Source organism: Grus americana, chromosome 1 (assembly GCF_028858705.1).
Source record: "Grus americana isolate bGruAme1 chromosome 1, bGruAme1.mat, whole genome shotgun sequence".
NCBI lineage: Eukaryota > Metazoa > Chordata > Aves > Gruiformes > Gruidae > Grus > Grus americana.
In genome coordinates this window covers 216,468,644-216,494,386 of record NC_072852.1, presented here as the reverse complement: position 1 = coordinate 216,494,386, position 25,743 = coordinate 216,468,644, and the positions used below count along the sequence as shown (strand labels likewise).

The window sequence follows — 25,743 nt, the reverse complement described above, 5'->3', positions numbered from 1 at the left end:
TTGGTCATAGCCTGAGAGCAATTTCAGAAGGGTGTTTTGATTAAATCAAAGCTAGGCAGAAGGCAAAAATAAGAGTGACGCAGGGGAAACGTTCTCCCTGGAGAATGCAGTAAAGTGGTTGAGCAGCAGATGTGGAAACCTTTCCTTCAGGCATTGGTCAGTTGTGGTCAACCTACTATAGCTCATGGAGGTAGTAAGGTTTTGGTTTTCCTCAGATCAAGATATTAAAGGCTCAGCTAAGTAGTGGGAACCATAACACTAAGCAGCACTGGCAGGGAAAGGAGAGGCAGCCATGGTGGTGAAATTGGCTGCTTTTATTCCATCCATGTGGTTATATTTTGGGTTTTTTCTTCTTTTTTTTTTTTTGTTAATTATAAATTCTAAAACTCTTACTGCTTGATCTGCCACATAAGTCTACTTCTGGTGCCATTATCATATTATTTCTTTATCAGGCAACGTTTCAGTAGTCCTTGTGTAGTAGTGTGAGACTTTTGGTTTGAGCTGACACAGGTTTTCTTTACTCCTTCTGTCCTTTTTTTTCTATCTGCTTTTGTTAAATAATTAATAACTTTTAATTTTCAAGGGTTTTAATAAATCAAATTTTTATTGGGACAATTACATCTTTAAAACAACTTCTCAATGTTTTTGCATGGTAAACTGATAATATGTTGTATTTCTGTGCTGTGTGTTTCTATTTTAACTGTGTGTTTGTAAGTACAAGGAGATACAGATGAGCAGAATGACAGGAATCTCTTTATTTAAACAGTCCCGATATTCAAGACTTAAGAAATGCTTAGTTTTCTAGGTCAGTTGCATAAGAACAGACCTCTTCCAATGTTGTAATGAATTCTAAGGGGTTTTTTTCTATGTCAAATCAGATTTGTGGCATTGTAATTGTAACTTGCACTAGGGGTAATGTTTATTGTCTTTAGACAAATGGACAGATAAGAAAGAATTTCTTGTTACTGAGAGCACTAATTAAAGCAGAAATTGTTTTAAACCTAAACCAGATTTTTCACTGATGAGATATTGTTTATAGCCTTGTGGATCAAAAATATTTCCCATTACTGACTCTGCAACTGCTTGTTAATTGTTAAAAAGAAAAAAAACGCAAATACATCTATTCTGTCATTGCCATTTCTTGATGTATGTGCAAGGTTTGGGAAAATAGTGTTTAAAACTTGCTTGAAATCCCTTCAGTTCCATTTAAAATGGGCTTCAGGCTTCTTGGCCCAGTTTAACGAAGCCAAACAGTTCATTCCTGTCTATTTGCCTTCATACATGAGATAATTCTTCTGTAATTAGATAGTAATTTTTTTCCTCAAAAAAACCCACCCTCCTAATTTTAAGGAACTGTTTATCACCACTTCTTCAAACTAATTGAATTTTTTTGTTGCCAACAAATGTGTATATGACACTTAAACAGTCTTAATAAACATGTATCCCTAAAATTAAACACATGTAGGCAGATATATTAGTGAAACTTTATGCTTTTAAATAAATGCAAAGAACAAATGAATTTCTTGTTGTTCTCTTTCTTCTTTCAGGTGATAATAGTAACCACCTCTCCAAGCTCAACTTTTGTACCCAACATCCTTTCAAAGTCCCACAACTATGCAGCAGTTACGAAACTTGTCCCAACGTCAGTCATTGCCTCAACCACTCAGAAGCAACCGGTGGTTATAACTGCTTCCCAGTCCTCTTTGGTCAGTAGCAGCAGCAGCAGCAGTAGCTGTTCCACTCCTTCCTGTACTGCGAATACTATTGCTGTGACTGCTGTAGTATCATCTACACCATCAGTGGTTATGTCGACAGTAGCACAAGGTATGGCAATAACATTCTATTTGGTAAAACTCACTGATGAATTAGACTTATTTTTTTGTGAATAACATAGGGGAGATGCACTTTATGTTTACATAAATGACGGGTAAAGCACAGGAGATGTGAAAGAGGTCTACTGATGAAACTAATCCAAGCTACTCCTCAAAAATTTTTGTTGAACTCTTTCACTCTTTACTTCAATAATTAATGTGCAGATCCTCTTTTAAAGAGAATGTGGTGAGACAGCTTTTATTTTGAAAAGATTTTACTTGCAGCATTAAAACACAATAGCCTGAAAATGGTAGGCTTTAAGAACTCTATCTGATGCATGGGCAATGGATGCTTCCAATATTTGAAGATGATTGCTTCTCTTAAGGCTTGATTTACAAAAAGATGTAAAGTTAACATCAAATAAATACAACTTACGCTTGACATGCCCAGTCTTTAGAATATTTCTTGTGGTAACTAATCTTGATGATGATTCTGAAAGGTACATAAGTGCCTATACCTTTTTATATGTACATTTTATCAGCATCTCAGTTTTTCAAGTCCTTAAAAATTAAGACTTGAGTAGGCCTGGATTAAAATTCCTAGGTTTCCGATTTCTAATTACAACTATGCTAGCTCTACTGATTCATCTCCACAGCCACTACCTAACCATTTGGAAGGGAAGCTGTGGATGAATGAAAGGGCCTCAATGACCAGCACTTGAAAAATACTCTGCCTGACAATGAAAAGTGTCACATGGCAGATTCTCCTGGTCCGTATTTTCCATTCTTATTCCATTCAACAAAAAGTTGGGCAACCAAATCAAGGCTGAGGAGGTATTTTGCCTTCTATATTGCTTCTGTTAATCAGATCCTGAAGATACTGATTTACAGAGCAGAATTTCATTTTGTTTGAACTGTGGATTTTTAGTTTGATCATGGAAGAAGCTATAATTCTAAAATATGAGGTGGAATATCTCTCTCTTCCCACCCCCCCCCCCCCCCCCCCCCCCAAGATTATCAGTGTCACTGCAGAAGATGCTGGTGAAACATTTTGACATAAACTGATAATCACTCCAGCTATGAAGAAAGTTAAATTCGTGAATGAAAACAGCTGACCAAGGAAATGGAGAAACTGTCTTAGATGATGCAGTGACAAAAGGGTTGCCTATTTAGTTTGCCAGAATTGTAGCTTATTACGATTTCTATCATTATCACTGCCATCTGTAAATGTAGAGAAATAAGAGAGATTTTCTTTCTATTTTCCACTGCAGTTGGGACTTGGTTAAAAACTGCATTCATAAGACTTAGACTGTATGTTTGTCTTTTTTGGTGCTTACGAATGTGTGGTTTAGAATATAGATGAAGTAAAATTTTGCTGGAAACATTGTGACAGCTATGTAAGGGGATGACAGAAATGAATATCAAGATTTATTTGGGAACTTTGTCTTTCCATCTTAATGCAAATCAGTTTTAATAACTTTATTATATTATCTGCACAAAAAAATGTGTTCCACAGTTTTTTAAATTACATTGCATTACTTGATTCATTCTTTTAAAATAACACTGTGCTCATTAACAGGTACTCCCTTCTAATGTTGATGCATTGATATTTGTCATCCTCATATCCTAGCTTTTTGTAGTCATGATTTTCACCATAAATATTTTGCTTTCTTGAAGCTTGAAGATCAGGCTTTGAAAATATTTATGAATTATTTGTACCACAAAAGATGCAGGAGGTAGACCAGGATTGTGGTCTTTCCATTAGCTACTGTTCTGCTGCCACATTGAAAATCTGTGTAAAGCTGCCTTGCCTCTGAACAGAGCACCTCTGCCACGTGTGACCTTTTTTTACTTGTGTATATCTATGCATCTTTCAGTAGTAAAGACAGTTTAAATCCAAAAGTATTTAAGAAATTGTAGTATTTTTCTGTTGTGTTGCAATCCTAACCCATTTACTCTTTCACAGGTGTGTCTACATCCGCTATTAAAGTTGCCTCTACCAGACTACCTTCCCCAAAAGGTTTGGTTGGAAGTCCAACTCAGATCTTAGCACAGTTTCCCAAACAGCATCAGCAGTCCCCCAAACAGCAGCTGCACCAAATACAACAGGCCCAACAGCAGCAACAGCAGCAGCAACAACAGCAGCAGCAGCAGCAACAACAGCTTGTGCAGTCTTCTGTAGCACAACAGCAGCCACAGCAATCTCAGTTGCCACCTGGCATCAAGCCCACCATTCAGATCAAACAGGAATCAGGTAGTTGGAGTTAATCTTGGGTCATATTGCTGATTGGTGAGGTCTAACCACAACTCAAGAAAGTAGGGCAGCATTCTGTCCCAAAATGTGCATGGGGAGCTATCATTAAGGCATAATTGCTTGAGTACAAGATTTGGCATGAAACCTGGATGTGAGTAGATAGTGAAGGATGTCTTAATATTTTCAGCTAACAATAATTGAAGAATTTAGTTCTGTGACTCTTCTTGTTTGGTTGAGGTATTACAGACCATGCTTTAGGAATAAATGTTTTATCTTTAGAGATTGAAAGGTATGTAAGTATCTTCAAATATAACATGATTGGCAACCTAGAAGACACCTGTTTTCTGAAGACCAAGAGCTGTTCAACTGTATCACCTGGAAAAAGAAGTTAATCCATGTTTTAATTCTTTTCTTGGGCAGAGAAATCAAAACCTACTTTTGAGGTACTTGTCAAAACAAATACAATTAGATCTGAGACTGGAAGTTGGACTGGATTCTTCTTGTAACATTGATTCATTCAGTTGACTTTGGGCAAGTCGTGTAATCTTTCTATCTTGGCTTTACTGTAGAATACAGTTTTTATCTCTGTGAGATGTAGTAAGAAGTAATGCTTGTGAAATTATCAAATTCTAAAGGAAGAAGTGCTATAAAAGTGCAAAGTATTTTTATGTCCACATTTTATATTAATCATGTCAGTAAAATTACTATTTTATATTCATACTATTTAGATCAAAGAATTAAAATAGACTGTAGAATGAAAGAATAAACAGCCCTACTCCTGTCCGTTGATAAACTTCCTTTGGGATTATAGACCATTGCCTCAGAAAAAAATATCTACTAATGAAGATAGATGAGGCCTCCATCCTCCAGTCACTGAGCCGTATTTGATCAATAAGAGCCTCACTCCTTGCCTTCTACCATGGGTTTAGGCTCAACGTGCTTTTTAAAGTTTCTTTGAAATAGCATCTGATAACCTATTCTTTCTGGAAGATGCAAGTCAATTTTCACAGAGACTTTTCTTTTTATCCAGTATTGTGTCTGGATGATTTCTCTTTCCTAACTTCATTATTTAAGTTTGGAGCTATCTTGATTTGTACTGCTTTTATAGCCAGCATAGAGAGAAGAAAACATCTCTAGAGGATGTTTCACATCCTGAATAGACAAAATTGTTCACCTAGAAATAATTTTGTACGAATATCAGTGCCTACATTTAGATGGGATTAATTCAGGCTGGGTGTTTTGTGGCATTTGACCATCACAGTGCAATACGTTTACGTCATCGTGGAACAGAACACAAGATGCAAACATCCTGGACGTAGTTCTGAACAGATGTCATGAATCTCCTGGTTTGCAGCTGACAAGTGAATCTTGCAGAGGTCCCATTCCACTACACAAATTGAGAGAGAGGGAGCAGAATTCTTGCTGTATTAAGCTGTCCTTGGCCTTTGTCCTTGCTGATTCTACTCAGGGCTTGTTTCAGCCCAATTCCTTTATGGCTTCAAGATAACCAGTAAATCAAGAGGAAAGAGAGCAGTTTACTTAAAGCAACCTTCCCTAGCCAGAGTTCCTTCTTTTGTGCTGAAAGTTTTTTTTTTTTTTACTTTTCAGAAGGATGAAATTCAACTAGGAGAATTAAGACACATCAGAATTTACAGACTAAGTTGATGAAGAACTATTTCACTTTTAGATGGTTCATTGTATATGAACCAATTCAGTATTGGTCGTAACCTGTTGGTTCCTGGGAAATGCTCTATTTTTTGAATCATGGAACAGAAAAGGTTAAAAATTACTTCAACAAATCAATGATGGAATGAAATCCCGTGCCTCAGTGGGAGTAGCTAGGAGTTGTAACAGGCACATGAAAGGCAAAGATGATGACTGTCTTGTTATTTGCAAATAACAAACAAATGGGAAAAAAAAACCAAGGAAAAAAACCGAAACAGCCCAAACAAAAACAAAAATTCTTTTCAGGATCAAGAATATAATGGGCTCAGAATAGAAGCCTTGTGAGGCTCTTTGCCTGCTGGGGCTTGGTCTGAGAAAGCATTTCAGAAAGTAACTTTTCGTGCCTGTATTTTAACAGTGACCTTTCTCCTTTCCTAGGTGTTAAAATAATCACTCAACAGGTGCAGCCCAGTAAAATCCTTCCCAAACCAGTTACAGCGACCTTGCCCAGCAGTAGCAATTCACCTATTATGGTGGTTAGCAGTAATGGGACTATCATGACAACTAAACTGGTCACTACTCCCACTGGTAAGTTATGGTTCTGAGAAGGGAAGGGAGGGTAAACCCAGACATACAGGCGATCAAACATGGTTTATTAGGGTAAAAAAACCCACTTCTCTCTCATGAACAGTGAGCACAACAGCACATTCATAATCCTGGTGATATTTCTTCTAGATGAGGATTTTTGCACTGAGTGCTTTTTTATTCCTCTTAGGATCTTTTTGAATTGGTACACAAAAATATGATTGCTCTTTCCCCACTGGGTTTATTTTAAAGGAAGTTTTCTTGCAACTTATACTTTGCACTTCTGTAGCACCTTATATTAGACAATTTGCATTAATTTCACTTTTTAGGTACGTTAAGCAGATAGGTCAGCGTCATTCCTATTTTACATATATGGACTTTAAAAGACAAGTGACTTGCTCATAGTCCTGCAGTGAATTTATAAAAAAGCCAGTAAATTGAATTTTAAACTCCCAGTGTTTTTTCTGGGGATCTAATTGTATTTGTGTTTTCTTATTGATTAAATAGCAGAAATAATGCAGACTGTTCATATTGTAAACTTGCATGAGGAAAACTTGAAAGGCAGCTTTATCCTAGTTTTCAGAAAACTTACTTCCTGAATTTTGAGCATGGGTTGAGAATATTAGCATAAACTAATGGTTAATATTCTTTTTTTAACTTTTGAAGTATTGCACACAAGCATTCTTAAGTACATTTAAAAAATCTAGCAGTTTTGCAGTTCATTTAATTGGTAAAACCTCTATTGTGCTCTCTCAGATTTGAACACATGGCTTGTTTGTTATAACAAACTGTTTTGCTCTGTAATCTTAAGCAGTTACGGTCTGTAGTGCGCTATCTGCAGCAGTATGAGCAGAATGGAATTACAATGTTCATGTAGCCTTTGACTCCTGTTATTATTTTGATCGAGTTTCTTTTCTGGACTCAGCTCTGTTTCCATTCTGAGAAGGAGTAGGTAGGAAAAAACCAGTATTTATATCAGGAGTTTTCTATTGTACTGCTAAATGCTAAATCTATAAAATTGCATTATCATTATAGATTATATTTTTCCTGTAGAGTGATATTTAGACCAGTCTTTGGTGATGTTATTTATAAAGAATTTGTCATATAGGAGAAGTGAGAGTATAGGTGTCCTTCAAGAGAGGAAGGGATCTGTTCTGGTAGTGTTACCAGATGCCGAACTCCTGGGCATCTAAGGGAGCATGTGGCAAACTTGCAGGGTAGAATCTAAACACCTATTGAAAATTACAATCTTAGGCACAAGGACGTGAATTAAAATACGTCAGTCATGGAACACTTTGTAAAATACTTCAGAAAACTCTTAGATTGAATTTGGTATATACTTGACTTTTGCTCCACCAGTTTAAAAAGTACTAGGAGAATTGTAAATAAAATTGCGAATAAAATCTAATGCTTTTCTTCTAAACTAGCTTTTTAAAAAAATTTTTCCAGAAATAGTAGTAGAGGATCATGTTCTAACAGTGAATTTTTCTTGTTCTCTCGTTAAAACAGGAACTCAAGCAACATATACGCGGCCAACGGTCAGCCCCTCTATAGGGGCTCGGATGGCTGGAACTCCAGGAGCTGCTACTTATGTGAAAACTACAAGTGGTAGCATCATTACCGTAGTACCAAAATCACTGGCTACACTGGGAGGGAAGATTATCAGCAGTAATATTGTTTCTGGTAGGCATACGAGTTTGACTTATTTCAGAAGTAACTTTAGACTTGCTCTAATTGTTCAGGGCTTTCTGTGGGTAACATGCTCAAATAATTATTAGGAACTTTATTTGGAGAAGTTAATTCAGAAGAAAAACAGCTGAGGATGAAGAAGAAAATAGGGGGTAGAAGTTATGGAAGGGAAGTGTTCTTAAAGATTGCAGTAGTTCTTGTGTTTAAGAAGAAACATCTAATGTTAGGGAAGCCTGGGAGGAAAAGAGAAATGTAGGGGAGGAGAACTACTGCTATGTTAAATTTAGCTGTGTAGTCTCCACCTTATCTTGTTCTTCTTTTATCAGTGTCAGCCTGTCTTTCCCTTACCCCATGTTCTAATTTAAGTTTTTCCTCCCAGCCTCACGCAGACCCTGCTGCTTATCTTTGTTCGTCTGCTGACCAGCCTTGATGCTCTCTGCCAGTACAGCCTCTCAACATAGGGTCTCTTTAGGACCAGGATCAAGCACAGTCACACCAGTCACAATTTCTTATTATCTGTTTTGGACTTTTAACAGTGCTAATGCAGATAAGGTCTGCTGCATTTCCTAGCTACGTACAGCAAGATCTGCTGGGTCTGTTCATCCTGTCTAATAGTATTTTTAAGTTGTTGGCTCTTAGTGAAGACCTGACGTGGCACCAGGCAGCTCCTGTCACTGCAAGGTGTTGCACAAGCCACCCAGTAAAGCTGCTCTGGGGTGTGGTCTGGTAGAGGTACCTCAGTTTTTCAGATCCTGATTTCTACAAAATGATATTTAGGGCTGATTTCTACAAAATGATATTCAGTAGCATCTTTGGGAACAAGTAACTTTTTTAGCCTGTTGTGGGTATGATGAGTTGTTAAGATTTATACACAAATGCAAGTAGTACTCTCTGAGCACCAGCTAATGCAGGGAAACCCTTGACTGGTCCTGATAAGGACAATAACCTGAAACAACCCAAGTTTGGAAAGGACACCTGCTGCTTTTGTTGTTATTTTGTGGTGGGGTGTTTTGGGGGTTGGGGTTTTTTTGGTTGGGTAGTTTTGTTGTGTTTTTTTTCTCCTAAGGGAATAGTCTTTAGATGCCTCTGAAGTCACTAGAATTAAGTAAATCATGATCTTGTCTCAGTATGTCTTCCCTTTCCCAGAATTAGTAGAATTACTAATTTGAAATATGGAATGAAGTATCTACAGGCATGACTAATGGGTCGAAGGTAGTGAGATGAACCCTTGGGCTTGCAGCTCTGCTGTGACAGTGGTACTTTCTTCAAGGAGAAAGCGGAAAGTGTTGGTAAAAAGCTGTCTGAGTAGATAGTGAAGTGGCAGTCTGATAACACTGATAACTTACGTATCAGTGTATCTACTCTTGTAGACTGTAGAGGGCTGACCAGAATTACCTGTCACTGCAGGTAAATAAAAACCTGATACAGGGAATGGAATTAATTAAATACTGGGAGAGGAACAGAAATAGCCAACAGAGCTCTTCAAAGAAAGAACAAAAAACCCCACCCTTCTCAACTTTTAAGAACTGATTGTAAAACAATAGCATATTTTTTTCTTTTTTCCTTCTTTCAATCCACTACTGCTCACTTGTATTACAACAGTTCAGGGCCAGAGAGAGAGCTGGCTATTTCTCTTGACCGGAGATACATTCTTGGTATGTAGTTTCTTCTACAGAAGTTATCTGTAGAAGAATATTTGTCAGTGCAAATAGGACCTTGAGTATTAGTGGTGTCCTTATTCCCCCCCCGCTAATTTTAGCCTTTGAAAAGTTAGACATGTTAGCCTGAGAAAGCTGTATTAGCTCCATAATTTGTGAGAAGGGGCTGACTGTCCTGATACAGAATAAATTACTCTGTCCTGGGCATGCCTGTTTTTACTGTAGGTGAAAGATTTGTTGAGCAGGAATCTAATCTTTATATTTTGAGTTGGGTGACATAAATTCCCATTCCAGATGCTGCCCTTTTTTTTTTGTTTTTTGTTGTAGTGCTGTCATATTTAAATGCAGTGATTCCTATATAGCTCACCAACTTGTACAGTGGAAGGAAAGGTACATGTGATTAAACTGCACATTATTTCTTTTCCCACAACAATTTAGGAACTACAACCAAAATCACTACAATTCCAATGACATCCAAACCCAATGTGATTGTTGTGCAAAAGACTACTGGAAAAGGAACTACAATTCAAGGGCTTCCAGGCAAAAATGTTGTCACAACGCTGTTGAATGCTGGCGTAAGTAAAAGTTCAAGTCTCAGATCGATAGCCAAGTGTCAGGCTGTGTGGTGGCTGCTGCATTCATTCTGCTAAAATCCCTATTAAAAAGCAAACTGTGCATCAGCTCCTTAACAGATACAGCATGCCTTAACGTCAGGGATGTTTGAAAAGCAAGTATATTTTGCAGGATATGAAAGATGCTTAAAGCAAGCTGGGAATGTCCTCAAAGGAAAATAAAAACTTTTGAGCTTACCTTTTTTCCATGGTTAATGATTTGTAATCGTGAAGGATTAAGTGGAAGAAAATTACTAGACTCTCGCCCTGTTTCTGCTCTAGTGAGAACCAGAGTCCTTTGTTACAAACTTGCATCTCCAACCATTTATCTTTTGGATGTAAAGGGCAGAAAGAAACTGTCCCTTCACAGTAAGGGCACCACCTTTAAATTTATGTGGTGTGTAGCACCGTAACATCCTGTACCTGAGTATTGTATGGTGTTGAATTATTTTTTGGATAACCTGATGTGTGCTAAGAACAAAATCAAGTTTCTGGCTTCAACTTGATTTACTTGTAAGTGCTAGTAAATAAATACTATGAACGTGCTTTATGTTCCTGGATAGAACTGTGAGATTTAATGTGTTAATCATGTAATCTTTAAAAATGTATTTGAGTAGCAGAGCTGAGTAGGGAGGATTGTTCTTTTTTAAAATTTTTAGGATTTTTTTTTAAAGACTTTGAACTTTCCTAGTTTGCAAAACTTACAGCTGTATTTTCACACAAGTGGAAATCTCATGATGTTACACAGTAGGAACCACCAGAATGTGATGATATTTCCAAGACAAGTATGGTTCTTGGGATTTCCAGCTACTTGATGGGAATTGGTAGGAATACTGGGAGAACTGGCAACTAATACTGTTCCTCATCTGGTTTGTTACTGTGCAGAGCTAAAAAAAAAACCAACACATGCTCAATGTCTTTGCTCTTCTTAAGCTATCTGGAGTCTAGTCATAAATCAGCACTATTCCAAAGTGAAATGTTTCCTGTGAAACAGCTGTGAATCTGCATTTTTTTAAGTGAACCTTTATTTAAAAAGGGAAAAGTCCATACGTAATTAATGTGCTGATCATGAGGATAATACAAAGATCCATATTTAAATAATTTCATTTTAGAATCTCAGTTCAAATTTTTTAGATGCCAAAATTAGTGTTAATAGAAATAAGCGATTTTTAAAAAAACATTTACGAAGGATTTGAGGAGAGATCCACCTTATGTGAATTCCTTGAAGCAACTTCAGAGAACTTGTCAGTGTCTTTTAGTTACTCCTTTTTGTTCATCCCTTCAGAGCTGTTCAAAAGGTAATGCAGAAGGGAATTTTGGTAGCTTTTCCATTCAAAGCCATAGGGGTTTTTGGTTTTGGTCCTTGAATGTTTTTTGTACCAAATAAGTCTAGTTGCAGCAGGAGCAGGTTGATTTCATGGTACACGCTCTCACCTATAACTGTGTATTTTTTTAAGATAAGTGGGTCTCTCTGAAGAATTTCACTAAGTTAACTTGTAAACTTTGACTTCTCTACAGGGGGAGAAAACTATTCAGGCAGTGCCAGCAGGAGCAAAACCTGCTATCATCACTGCCACAAGACCCATCACAAAAATGATTGTTACACAGCCAAAAGGAATAGGGTCCACGGTCCAGCCAGCCACCAAAATCATCCCGACTAAAATTGTTTATGGTCAGCAAGGGAAAACGCAGGTACAGTGAGGACCCATTTCTGTCTTAAAATGTACTCCTGAATTTTAATGGAAAGTAAATAATCTTTCACTGTGTTGCCACATTTGTTGCAGGATTAATATTTGTCTGTGGGGAATAATACTTAGGGGTGTAATGAGGTGGCCTTGATTCTGATTTCTTGAGCACAGCATTTGCATTTGTTAGTTGTTCCTGGAGGCCTAGAGCAAACCAAAAGGATTTACCAAGCCTTCTACATAGCTGAAACTGTCTGGTCATGGCTCTAGATGCCTTTTTAAGTCTTACAGCTAATGGCTACATCATGAGAAACAAAGACGCAGAGTCTGGACGTAGGTCATCCATCAAATCTGAGGTTTTATTGAAGTTATTTTCTGGTTAGTGTATGCTCAGGTTGTCCCTGCAACCTTGTGCAGTTGGTGGGGCTGTATACAGAGAATCTGGCTTATTTCTGGGTGCTTTCAGTTTTAGCTTTTTCTCTGGTTGCACTTGGTATTTAAAAGAACTGAACTTTTATCAGATAAAATGTTTTGCATGTCTTGATTGTTCAAGACTGTATTAATTGTGGGCTGTGGAAGAGCGATGCTTGTCCTTACAGCGCAATGCATGTTCCAGCTCACTTGCGTAGCTTTTTCTTGTCACACCATAGTTGCATCCAGCCCTAAAAAATGACTGTTCAGTGGTTTATTGTGTTAAGTACTCCAAATCACCGAGTGAGAGGTACGTTCTTGTGCATTGTCATTTACTTGGGCTTTGTCGTTTAATAATCAGAGCTGCTGAATTTACAGGTAGACTTTTTTAGTAAATTATGAATATTACATAGGTCTTGTACATTGATCTATTTGAGTGGCACCCGGTATTCTGATTGCTCAAATCTGTTTTCTTGAGTGCTCTTACTACACACAAAGTTTGTCTTTCTAATTAGGTTCTCATAAAACCAAAGCCAGTGACATTTCAAGCAACAGTTGTGAGTGAACAAACTAGGCAGTTGGTGACTGAAACGTTACAGCAGGCATCAAGAGTAGCAGAGACAGGAAACTCGTCTCTCCCAGAGGTGAAAGAAGAACCACAAACCTACACCGATAGCAGCTCTTCTTCTACAGAGTCCTCCCAGAGCTCCCAAGGTGTGTATTCATGTCGCACGAAATACAAATGGACTGTCCCCAAGTATGCTAGCTAGTTTCATATAACTCACTGTTTTAGCACAGGTTTTCACCCAATTTGTTAGGAGTGAGTGTCATTGTTCGCTTCCCTTACAGCTTTATGTAACTTTTATGAGCCATTTACTCTATGCCTCCATTTCCTATATGAAAAGTGGAGATAATGGTTTCTTGCTGGGCTCTGACTTGCTGTTACAATGCTTGTAGCCTGCAGCCTGTTCCCTCTTTTTGGAGAGCCTGCCAGAGGTAGGCAGGTAGGTAGGTGCAGCAGGTTTTGGGCTTTTTTTGGCAGCCTGTGCTCCACCACCCTCTTTCCTGAGTGTATTGAAGCATCTCTCCACTGCATGACTGAAAGTTGTCATGTGACCAACATAAATTTTGGTTCCATCCAAGTAAATACAACATACAAAGAAACCTGCTGAACTTTGATTGTTTGAACCAAAGCTTTTACAAACAGCCAAGATATAGGATCTTTTTTTTGCTGCATCAACAGTGTTTTACTTCAAGAGTCAATTGTGATAAAAACTGAAGTGTTGCAGAATGAGTGTATGCATCCTTGGCAGTGTTCAAAATGCTAATGGATAATGAGTAACCTGGTCTAACTTTTGAACTGTAGCCCTCCTTTAAAGCAAGAAGTTGGACAAGAGACCTCCAACCCAAAATGGTTCTATCATGACTTGATGTGCCTTCGTTCTTTTGCAAACAGATTCTCAGCCTGTAGTCCATGTGATAGCTTCGAGAAGTCAAGATTGGTCAGAACATGAAATTGCTGTGGACACAAGCCCTACAATAATTTACCAGGATGTATCCAATGAATCTCAGTCAGCTACTTCCACGATAAAAGCTTTGCTGGAACTTCAGCAGACAACAGGTATGAAAACATATGCAGTTGTTTAGGATAACTTCAAAGGCTGTTGCTTGCTTAAACAGCAGTTTCTAATAAGTTTTGTAATTGAAAAACGCGTATCTGGAATCAGCTTGATTCCTTTCTTCTTATCCTGTAATGGTTTGTTTGCATCTGTTAGAAAATGCTCACTATCTATTTAATTAAACTTTTGCATTTATATTGGAGGTTTATTTTATTATGGAGGTTTATATATTGGAGGTTTATTTTATGTCTTTCTTTTCTTCTAAAGCAGTGAAGGAAAAGTTAGAATCAAAGCCAAGGCAGCCTACCATTGACTTGAGCCAAATGGCTGTCCCAATCCAGATGACCCAAGAGAAGAGGCATTCTCCAGAAAGTCCTTCAATTGCTGTAGTAGAGTCGGAATTAGTTGCTGAATATATTACAACTGGTAAGTGACTAAGGTAATATGATGGTAGGTTTGCAGTTGAAGTCTGGGGACATAATTTTGGAGTTTTCTTACACAATGGGTTTTGTTTTTATGTTTTCACTGTAATTTGTTGTAGAGGAAATGAGTCTTTTCTTCCACTCTTGAGACCCTGTGCAGGGGGCGGAGGTTGCATCTGCTTTTCTGGGGTGTAGCGGAGAATATTTCTAACTGAAACAAGGGGTTGTTTCTTCAGGGCATCTTAGTTGAACAGATTTTCTGTTCCCTGATCTGATAGAGAGGACAGGCTGTCCCACTTGTCTTTAAGGAAAATGTGTAGTAAGGAAAAAGTAGAAAATGAAGTTACAGGAACTGTATACTATTTTTTGTGCATATCAAGAGGAGTTAGACTTTGAGTTAGTTTAACCCATATTTGCAAAATGTTACTTTCTTACCAGGACTGAGTTTTTAAGCCAGGTGTGCATTTAGCATGCTAATGTAGTCCCCAGTTTCTTCATTCCCGAGGCTTTGAACTGATAAATTTGTGCTTTTTAAACAAGTAAATTATTCAAATTGATATTACAGTTGGGATTCAGCTCTAAGTTTTTAAACTCTTGATTCCTCCTCTCTGGTTGTCTGTTTTGTGTAAGTTCTTGACTCCCTTGTCTCTCTGATGCTCCCTATGACCCCAGAACACTAGGTGTGAGCCACTTCCCATATATATATGAGAGGATCGAATTAGCTGTTTTCTGTTTTAATTTCTCAAGTCCCCATTATTGGTCTCTCTACTTTACTTGGAAAATGAAAGCAAAAGTGTGTTGAAAACCCACATTGGAAAAGAGGAGTAAAACTTAATTGTATTAAATTGTATAAGTACATGTCTGTAACTCAAGTGTTTTTAGTGTTAAATGTTTAATCTGATATTTTCATTTTTCATTTGCCTGCTCTGTACCTCCTCCCCTTGCTTCCATCCCTTGTATGGCCTAAATTTAAGTTGTGTGAAATTAGAGCTGGGTGGGATGTTATTGTTACTCTTTTAAATAACACTTACTGTATCTGGCTTCAATTTTGAATGTTTGAGTTATGCTCCCTTGGATCTTTTTTTGAAACAAACTCAAAAGTACAATAAATAGTGTTAAACTGATCTTCACTGACACAGATACTGTGCATTGAGCTTCTATTCAAAGTTCCAGTTTTTGCTGGGTCTTGCTGTAAAAGTTGATGTAAAATAGAGCCCTTTGCAGGGAGGACGGGAATTTACAGTCGCTATCTTGGTAGACTTAAGTCCTTTTCTGCAGCTTAGAAGCCATGCAAAGTACAAAAGTCGAAAATTTCTTTGAGCTATGATTACTATTTGAAATACTGGGGTTTTTATAAACCTTCAGTTGATATACAGGAATCTACCAGAGAAATGCAGGCTGCTGTGGGTTGACTAGCAGCAGTTTCTGCTACAGCACAAAACTGGTTACTTTGCTCTTAAATTATTGTCCCTTCCCCTAGTTTCTGAGAACACTGCTAGGGAATGCAGGTAATTGAGTTTTTGTTTTAATTTGTGCTTCTCAGGATTCATCAGTAATCCACGTAGCTATATTTTCTGCTAAAAAATCTGTAGTAAGATAGTAAACAGTCTGTAATCCATTGTGAAATCTCCTGCATGCGCCTAGACCAAAGGATTAGGCACACTTTAATCTATATGGGAGCTGGGATTCAGCGTGTGCCTCCTTGTGAGATGAAGGGAGCAGTTCACACATCTTCGTGTCACCATTTTTTGTCTGTCTGCAGACTCAGGAAGACAACACTGTATTGGTTCACATTCGGAAGAATATCTACACAACCATATAGGTTAGAAACTTTATTTTTAAACGAAGTTTTCCATTGTGCAGGAACTGTTGGGGGATATCCACGACGGATTTGGCACAGCATGCAGGCCGGTATTGATATAACCCAACTCCTTTCTTGGAGTGGGAAAGTAAAATTATCATATTAATTCAAAATGTGACCTTTCTTTTAACTTTCAGGAAGGTCTCTGGAAAGTTTTTAACTTTAATTTATGTTACAACTGAATTTAAACTTTGCTTGTTCTCCTTCAGTTATTAATTATTTTGTAACTAAGAAGTTAAGCAAATATTTACATCTTAGTGTGGAGAGGCATAAAGTAATTTGGATTCGTGTCTTATCAGTGACTGCAATATAGAATGGTTTGTGGTGGTTTTTCCCTCAGCAGAAGATCATTTCTCTGTCAATCCACTATTTAATTACAGAGCCATCACCTTAGCTCCATAACTCATGCTGGGTCTGTTCTAAAAAGTGACGTAGACCCATGACAAGGCCTCAGTTTTTTGGTCTGTGACTTCTGATCAACATCACTTGCTTTCATAATACCCAAACATTTTCCAGTCGCTAATCTGTCAAATTTAGCCTATGCTCTGGAGAGTATTTCTTGCAGTTTATTAGTGGTAGAAATTCAGTGAGCAAGGCTTGCTGTTCTTAATTGCAGTCAATTGTGCAGGTGCTTTTATTGGTGTAAAAACCACAGAATCACTTGTGCTGTACGGTGTTATGCTGGTGCTGTACAAGGAACCAAGCTGGAAATCTGCTTGCAAAGTTGTTATGTTGGGAGAGGTAGGCCAGGGGAGGTTTGTCCTGAGCGTGATTACTTAGGAAACAGAGACAAAACCAAAACCCTCGAGTTGCTACTTTAAGAGGCTTTTCATTATAGATCTACACTTTAAGGTTGAAGCTAGCATACAGTAAAAGATGTTTTGCATACTCGGATCTTTATTTCACTCATATATGCTTTCAGTTGAAGCTTAAATGCAAAGCGAATAGTTGAAGTTACTGCAGTTAGTTCTGGAGAAGTGCCACTGACCTCTTTACTTTCAGTCAGCCATCGGTCCCAGCCCCACCAGCAGTCATCCCAGCCCCAGAGGACTCTCCTGCAGCACGTGGCTCAGTCGCAGACAGCAACGCAGACTTCTGTTGTGGTGAAATCTATCCCCGCATCCTCCACAGGCGCAATTACCCATATCATGCAGCAGGTTGTACCCTTTCTTTTCCTAGCCGTTACATGAATTATATAGGCTTGTTCTGAATGAAAATGTCATGTTGCTGCCACTGAAAATGCTAAGCGTAAAAGCAAATTAATAACTGGGTTTTTTGCCTGTTTTGATGGTGAGGGTGGTGGGATAAGAGAGAAGCAATTAATGAGATTACTTGAGACTATTAACTAACAGGTGTTAACAGCCACTGTGGTAAAGAGTGCTTTCTAGGGGAGTTCTTGCTGTCTGTATGTCATCTCTTCAAAAGCAACAAGCTGCTTTTTTCTGTACGTTGTACTGCAAGGGCCTAGGCTCTTTATATTATGTTGGTGTTAAGTGTAGGGGGAAGAGGGATGAAGCAAAATCTGGTCAGTACACAGAACACACATCTTTTTCATTGGAGGGCTTTAGTTTGTGAATAGGCAAACTTCTCTGAATCACAGAATCACAAAATTGTTGTGATTGGAAAAGACCTTGAAGATCACCAAGTCCAACCGTTGACTGAGCACTGCCAAGGCCACCATTAAACCACGTCCCTGAGCAGCATGGCTACACGGCTTTTAAATCCCTCCAGGGATGGGGACTCCACCACTTCCCTGGGCAGCCTGTTCCAGTGACTGACAACCCTTGCGGTGAAGAAATATTTCCTGATCTCCAACCTAAACCTCCCCTGGCACAACTTGAGGCCGTTTCCTCTTGTCCTATCGCTTCTTACTTGGGAGAAGAGACCGACCCCCACCTGGCTACAGCCTCCTTTCAGGGAGTTGTAGAGAGTGATCAGGTCTCCCCTCAGCCTCCTCTTCTCCAGGCTCAACACCCCCAGTTCCCTCAGCCACTTCTCATCAGACTTGTGCTCCAGACCCTTCCCCACTCTGTTGTCCTTCTCTGGACACGCTCCAGCACCTCAATGTCCTTCTTGGAGTGAGGGGCCCAAAACTGAACCCAGCACTCGAGGTGCAGCCTCACCAGGGCCCAGTACAGGGGGACGATCGCTGCCCTGGTCCTGCTGGCCACACCATTGCTGATCCAAGCCAGGATGCTGTTGGCCTTCTTGGCCACCTGGGCACACTGCCGGCTCATACTCAGCCAGGTGCCGACCACCACCCCCAGGTCCTTTTCCACCGGGCAGCTTTCCAGCCACTCTGCCCCAAGCCTGTAGCGTTGCCTGGGGTTGTTATGACCCAAGTGCAGGACCCGGCACTGAGCCTTGTTGAAACTCATACAGTTGGCTTTGGCCCATCAATCCAGCCTGTCCAGATCCCTCTGTAGAAGCCTTCCTGCCCTCCAGCAGATCAACACTCCTGCCCAACTTGGTGTCATAGAATCAAAAAGTAAGATCATATTTAGACGAGTACCACAAGGATCCCAAGCACTTCAAACAAACAGTGTAGCTTGTGGTGAAATCTTACTGGAGACACTCCACTGCCTTTGTTCAATACCTGCTCAACTCTGCAGTGCTTTAACTTCCAGAACTTCACTTGTGGACCAGGGCAGTATTGTGTTATGGTTATAAACCTACTGCAGAGAGTGTGTTTTCACAGGTGTTTGAGTAGGCTGCTTCATCTTGCTAAGGGCATTTATTAATACGTTTATACCATGGTATACAAAGCATAGTAGTGTAGATCTCTTCCTACCTCAATTTCCAAAAGAAAATCAAACAATGTTTTTGCAATACGCAAGAAAAATTGCAATAAAATTTTGAGGAAGGAAGGAGAAAAGGATCTCTACTCAAATAGGTTAGACTCTGGGTATATGGGGAGCCGTCGAAGAAATCATGGGGATGATGACTAGGCTCTCAGGAGGCAGAATGAGAATTTATTGTGCAGAGAGGCCCTGGCTTTATTGAGGACCTACTGGTTCAACCACCTGATAATCTTTGCTGCTTCACATCCAATAGCCATGCAACCTTAGGGGCTTTCAACCTTAGTCTGACACACACGAGGGCTATGTAATCTTCACTGAGGATTTGTTATGCAGTTAGTGTCATATAGAGACATTTTATCATTTTAACATGATAAAAATAGCTATTGATTGCTTACATAATGTGGAATCTCCATGTAAGGGTATCTTTATACATGAGTTGGGATTCTGTAATGGTAAAATAACTTAAAGTAGTCCAGTTGAAACATTAAAAAATATTTTTAGATTGTGCATTCTTACAATTTATATTTCTCTTTACTAACTTGCTCTAACTTCTTCTTATTAAGGCCTTAAGCAGTCACACTGCATTTACCAAACACAGTGAACAACTTGGAACTGAGGAAGGAGAAGTGGAAGAGATGGACACCTTAGATCCTCAGACTGGCCTGTTTTACAGATCTGCCCTGACACAATCACAGGCACAAAAACAGCAAAAACTGAGTCAGCCACAGCTGGAACAGACTCAACTGCAAGTGAAAACTCTGCAGTGTTTCCAGACTAAGCAGAAGCAGACAATCCACCTGCAGGCCGATCAAATCCAGCACAAACTCCCACAAATGCCCCAGCTTTCTATAAGGCATCAAAAGCTAACCCCCCTGCAGCAAGAGCAAGCACAGACCAAACCAGATGCACAGCACCCCCCCCACCACATGATGGCCAAAGAAAGGCAACTCCCTACCTTAGTGGCACAGCCACAGCAAACTGTAGTACAGGTGCTTGCAGTAAAAACCACGCAGCAGCTGCCCAAACTGCAACAGGCACCAACGGCACAAAAAATCTACGTGCAACCCCAACCCCCCCAGAGTCAAATGCAGCTACCTGCCTCTTCAGAGAAACAGCCAGCAAGCCAGGTAACGGAATATTGATAGCATGCAAAATACACGTCGCTGTTCAAGGAAAAAAAAAAAAATCAAAACACCAACCCTGTCGCTGTAGCAGTGTTTTGTCCTGGCAAGAGAGAACTCCTCATTCCGCTGGTATTAATTACCCCATCAGAAGGTTGACACTAGGAGAGAGAAGCACATGTTATAGGGGAAAAATAATCCATAGAGCTCACAAACGTGTTTTGTTGGACAGTTTTATGAATTTCTGCCACCACTGGTGCATGGAATTTGTCCCTAATTATTTTCTTTTAATTTTTAGATATGACACGTTATTAATTTCCGTTCCCGTAGCACTTTTTATTTCTGTGGAAATAAAGATAAATACACTGCAGTCTCCTAAGGCTCTCCATTGTACGTCTTCCTTTGTAGTTTACATCTTCCTGAAGTTATATGGTTTTCATGTGCAGGAGTGATTTGATTTTCCTGGGGAGGGGAAAATGTAAAGACTGAGGAATGTAGAGAAAAAAGAAAAAAAACAAAGTATTTTAACTAACTCCAGAACAGTACAATTTTTTCTCTTTTTTTTGGCCCTTTCAGGAATACATGTGAAAACAAGAGGGTTAACAACATCACATGGGGATGTAAATCCCAAAGGAAAACGAGGCTGCTGTGGTATTATACTGCTACAATCTTTATCTAGCAGCCTAAAAAGCTGCTTTTCCCCAGGCTTCAATTAACTGTTACCATATCATTGCTAATTCCTTTGTTAAAACACTGAGTTTCAACTGTCTTCCTAATAGCAAGTATGTTATTTGTGCCATACTGTCCTTGGAAATATTGATTAGATTTTCAATAAAAAAAAATAATAAAATAATGTAGCTGTAACATGCACAACAAAAATTTGATTTTCAGGTGCAGCATCCAATTATAACGCAAGGATCCACTGTTACAAAGATAACTTTTGAGGGGCGTCAGCCTCCTTCTGTTTCAAAGGTAGCAGGTGGCAGTTCTGTGCCCAAAGTGGCACTGCCGGTTACCAGCCTATTTCCCATGCAGGCATCCGTGAAGACAGCAGTAGCAGATATTTTGAGAGTGTCTATGGTGGAAGCTCAGATTGATACAAACGTAGAACATCCAATAGTGGATTCCCCAAACAAGGCCATGTCCACTAGTAAACTCGCTAGCGAAACAGAGTCGTCACCTTGTACCCAGGTGCCGAGGGTGACTGCAGTAGGGATGACGGCAACTTCCATCCCCCAGCAACAGACATGTACAGAATCCAGTTCAAGTCCTCCTGCTGTTGGTCCTACTTTAACAGAGAGGAAACTCGATGCACAAGGAATGCCTACAACAAACCAGTTTATACACATTCAGAATATATCACAAAAGAAAGCTGAAGAGAGTTCATCAGAAATTGTTATCCAGGTAAGAGAAGACCAGAGCAAATAAGGCAAAGGTTGAGCAGAGCAACCTCGTGTCTAATGTGATGGTAGCAACTGAACGATGTTCGAGTATTTTTGTTTTCCTCCCACAGTTTTTGGTTCTTTTTCTGCTCTTGTGCTTGTAATGGATTACTACTTCAAAGTGTGTAATTCTTCTTAAATTGAGCTCGAATTTCTCTAGCACTGTATCATTCACGGTGTCCTCAGTGTATTCCTTTCTTTTTCTGTTAAGAAAACAATCCAAGCTCATCTAATTTTACAAAGTACACTTATTTAAAATGCTTAAGAATGTGACTTTCAACACTTACTATGGAACCATGATCTAGAATTTTTGTAGTATCTATTAATGTTACCTCTGAGTGTAAAATTAGCGGAAAAAGTGTAGTGGGGTTCTACTTACTGGGAAAGTTCAGCAAATAAGGTCTGGATTCAGAAGAAAGCTTGTTGACTTCATTTATAGCCAGTCTCGCCACTTCTGAGATAAAATGGCTATTGATCTTTAGCCGAAATGCTTTGAGTCATTGCCTAACTGATGATTGAGATTTCCATTGGTTCTCCTGTCTTAAATATGATGTTTGATGATGTAATACATGGTCATAATGTCAACTGAGGAGGTATTTAAGTCATCCGAGGACTCATAGTGGTATAATATGAATCTTTGTAGGCACGTTGGCATGGTATATGTTCACACAAATGACAGTGTGGATTAAAATGGTTTTATTGTGTATCTCATTGGTGTTACAGTGAAAATGCTTCTGATGTGGGAAATAATTCGTGTACAGAGTTTTTCAAATTTTTCATGCTACTTTGTAAAATCTTCATTGCAGCTAACTTCGCTTTTGTAGAAATCATCATTTTTGTATTTGTTTTTAGTTCTCATTTCCCTAAATAGACAAAGGTAGATTTCTGTTTTACTTCAAATCTGTATATTTTGCGAATCTGTATTATTTATCATTGTGGCGTGCTATGAGCTGTTTCAAAAGTAAAATACTGCCCAGAATTTCAGCTGTATAAAGTTGTAGATTTAGTTTCTAGAACCTATGAAAATATAAGCAGAAATAAATAGCTTAGATCCGTTATGTTTCCTCACCCTTTATGCTGCTGCAGCTCTGAGCTGGGCCGGAGCTTGTGTTGTATACAAAAGGTATAGCTAGTCCTATCTGAATGTCTTGTCTGAAAAAGAGAAGGAAAAGATAAGGCCGAAGAAAGTATTCTCTCTGTGTTTGAGGAACGATGGATGGGTGGGCATTGGTGGTTCAGCTGTTTGTTATGCTGTCACAGACTTTAGTGAAGATCCAAGGCCAAGATCAGTTCCTTAAGAGCAAGATTATTCAAATTTTATCTTTCACAACCTAATGCAGTGAAAAGCTTTGAAGATTTAGCTCATGTAATGTGATGTGCAACGGGCGTTATCTAGAGAAAATTGCTTTTGGAAAGAGAACATCCCTTTTCCATGAGTACCTGTGCTTGCGCAGATGCCTTTACCTGTGAAAACTGCATGTTAAAACTTAACTCTCTTCTTTCTTTCAGACTATCCCTCACTATTCCATCCCTTGTCACTCCAGCTCCAATGTGGTAGTGGAACCCAGCGGGCTCCTGGAGCTCAACAACTTCACCAGTCAGCGCCTCGACGATGAGGAGACGGCAATGGAGCAAGATGTGGACAGTAGCACTGAGGACGGCACTGAGCCCAGCCCCTCTCGAAGTTCTGCTGAACAATCCTAAGGAATTGGGACACTGGAGTGCACTTTAAAATATCTTGGGATTTTGAGTATCCAAGATGCCCTTGTATTGTGATGTCTTAGAGCACTTTGCCTGTTAGAGTTGTTCATTGGACCCTTGAAGCATCAGTGTGTTTTAACAAGATGGTATTGCAAAAGCTGCATTTTAAAAATTGTTTCCAAAAAAAAAAAAAAATGCAGCTACTGAGATTTAGTAAACCTGTGACAGTGGAATGTACTCCTGTTAAAAAAGCAAATCTGCAGCGAATTCTACAGCTCGTGCTATTGAAGCCCTTGCCCAAATACTGAAACAGCTTTCAGTGAAAAGGGATCATTATTTTGCTGTGTCTTTTTGTTAGCTGTTGAGCAAAACACCATCAAAAACAAACAAAAAAAAAGAATGTTTAATAAATATTTGTATTTTTAAATAGCATGTGAGAGAAAAAGTGTCTCTGACAGTGCTGGAAAAGCCCCAGGAATTTTGGAATTGGTTAGCTTTCTTGCACTTGTGCTCACTTAGAGTTCAGATTTTTTCATAAGCCTAAAAATATAGTTTATTTTTTTAAAATTCTTGTTGGTGAATGTTTGGAAATAAGCAAAATCACTAACTGGTAGCAAAGTGGATTTGCTAGTGGATTTTTGTTTTCATGCTTTACAAGAAGTAGGGTAACAGTGTATGAGGCATTTCTTTGTGCCATAAGCACATGAAAACCTCATCTACTTTAGTTAATCTTTGATTATTTATTTAAATATAAAATTTAAAGTGAGGCCAAGTTGTTTAAAAAGTTCCTGTGAAACAGGCAGGTGTGTTAATTCTCATACAAATGTGCTTGGGGGGGATGTATTTTGCTATAACTCAAGTTTTTGAAAATTGGGGATAACTGGTTCAGCATCTTTCGAAGTTGAACCTCCGAATTTAGAAGTGAGCTAAGGCTTTTAAAAATCTGTATTTTACTCTTACATGCTGTTTTTAAAGTGACCATTTTGGAAGTTTAAAAGCTTAAATTGGTATACAGCGGTAGGTTTCAGAAATTAGCCTTATGACTTGGCTTGTTGAAGCAATACATTGGGGTTTTGTGATAGTTACAAGCCACAGAGAGAGGTTTGGGTTCGAATGGGATAAGAGAACCAGTTTTAATACATTCTGCTAATGAAGACAATACTTTTTTTTTTTTTTCAAATGTATATAAAAACACGTTTTTAACTGTTTTGTATAGATTTCATTATAAATAACTAAGCATTTTAAGACTTTGACATATCATTTAATTGTATATACATCTATCAGCCTAACTGCCCACTTTTTGGTGCTGAAGTACTACTGTAAGTAGATTTCATCCAAAGTCTAATACAGCTTTTTGCATCAGTCTTTTTTTTAAGCTGTGATTTTACTGTTGATATTGTAGTTAAGATTAAATTCCAACTAGAGTAATTCAAACAAAAAATACAAAACCTAAAACCCCATTTATCTTACTTGTCCTGAGTATCCACCTGTGTAAGAACTACAGTAACCCCTAGATGGTGCTGTTGGTTTTTCATCTTAACAGTTTATTAATTAAGTCCCTCTGTCTTTCATACGCTTTTTTTCCCCTTCTGTTTTCCATCACCATTACTTCCAAAATAATGTAGTTTATTATGGTGGAGAAATGTCCTGATAAATTCAACGTGCAAATGCCAGAATAGTGGGGTAGGAAGCTAGTATTTTTTGTGTTACCTTTATGTTGGAATAGGTATTCGTTTGGTTTCTGCTGTATTTAGTGCTCAGGATGGAAGAAAATAATATGTATGAAATGAAACATACCATATTTCTCTAGGGAAAAAAAAAAAACCAAACACAAACAACAACAAACCCTACCGGTGTGCCATTGTAAGTAGTTCAGGTTTTGGTCATTGCTTGGGAGCTGCTACTCTTGTTTTGGTGGGAATAACCGTGACTAAGTTATGATCTAAGTCCTGAAAGTTCCCTATTAATACAGAATGAGAAAAAAGCTCTTTAATACAGATTTTACCGTCGGTGGGGTTGGACAGACCGTTGTGCTTTGCAGATGCCAGTGTAAGGCATAGTCTGTGGTTTTCCATACACAGTTGCCAAAAGCCCGAAGCCGATGACGCGTGGTTCTTCTGTCTTGTGTCAGATTTTCATTGTCACACGGGGTCTTGCAGTATTTCGAGTGTCCCTGGTGTATCTAGGACTGAAAGGCCATGAGAACATAAAGTAGAGCAAGATTTTTCTTAGGCCCTTTTGCCCAAGAAGTTTGCCTTTAAGTTACAGTTTCAGGTTTAGGTGAACGTGTGTGCTCTCTCCAGCCGAAAAAGGATACTAAAAAATGGTGTAAGGTGAATTCAACGCTCCTAATGCATTGAGTTCTGGTCCAATTTATTCCGATGTTTTATGTAAGATTCCTATTCGC

General features: G+C 38.8%; 1 protein-coding gene across 16 annotated transcripts in view; it reads left to right on the top strand.

The window, feature by feature from the left end:
- Positions 1-24,581, top strand: part of EMSY (EMSY transcriptional repressor, BRCA2 interacting) — a 42,225-nt gene extending 17,644 nt beyond the window's left edge. For 4 of the 16 annotated variants that reach the window (XM_054833714.1, XM_054833657.1, XM_054833721.1 and 1 more), the window contains 14 exons: positions 1,548-1,824; positions 3,778-4,065; positions 6,169-6,318; positions 7,825-7,998; positions 10,101-10,237; positions 11,792-11,965; positions 12,885-13,083; positions 13,826-13,990; positions 14,256-14,414; positions 16,173-16,232; positions 17,274-17,428; positions 19,636-20,199; positions 21,085-21,597; positions 23,145-24,581. In XM_054833714.1, the coding sequence (XP_054689689.1) occupies positions 1,548-1,824; positions 3,778-4,065; positions 6,169-6,318; positions 7,825-7,998; positions 10,101-10,237; positions 11,792-11,965; positions 12,885-13,083; positions 13,826-13,990; positions 14,256-14,414; positions 16,173-16,232; positions 17,274-17,428; positions 19,636-20,199; positions 21,085-21,597; positions 23,145-23,339 (3,210 nt within the window). In that variant the 3' untranslated portion in view covers positions 23,340-24,581. Of the gene's footprint in view, positions 1-1,547; positions 1,825-3,777; positions 4,066-6,168; positions 6,319-7,824; positions 7,999-10,100; positions 10,238-11,791; positions 11,966-12,884; positions 13,084-13,825; positions 13,991-14,255; positions 14,415-16,172; positions 16,233-17,273; positions 17,429-19,635; positions 20,290-20,769; positions 21,598-23,144 lie in introns of those variants that run through there. The other 12 variants (XM_054833728.1, XM_054833688.1, XM_054833747.1 and 9 more) reach the window with 10 other exon arrangements.
- The last annotated feature ends 1,162 nt before the right edge of the window (positions 24,582-25,743 follow it).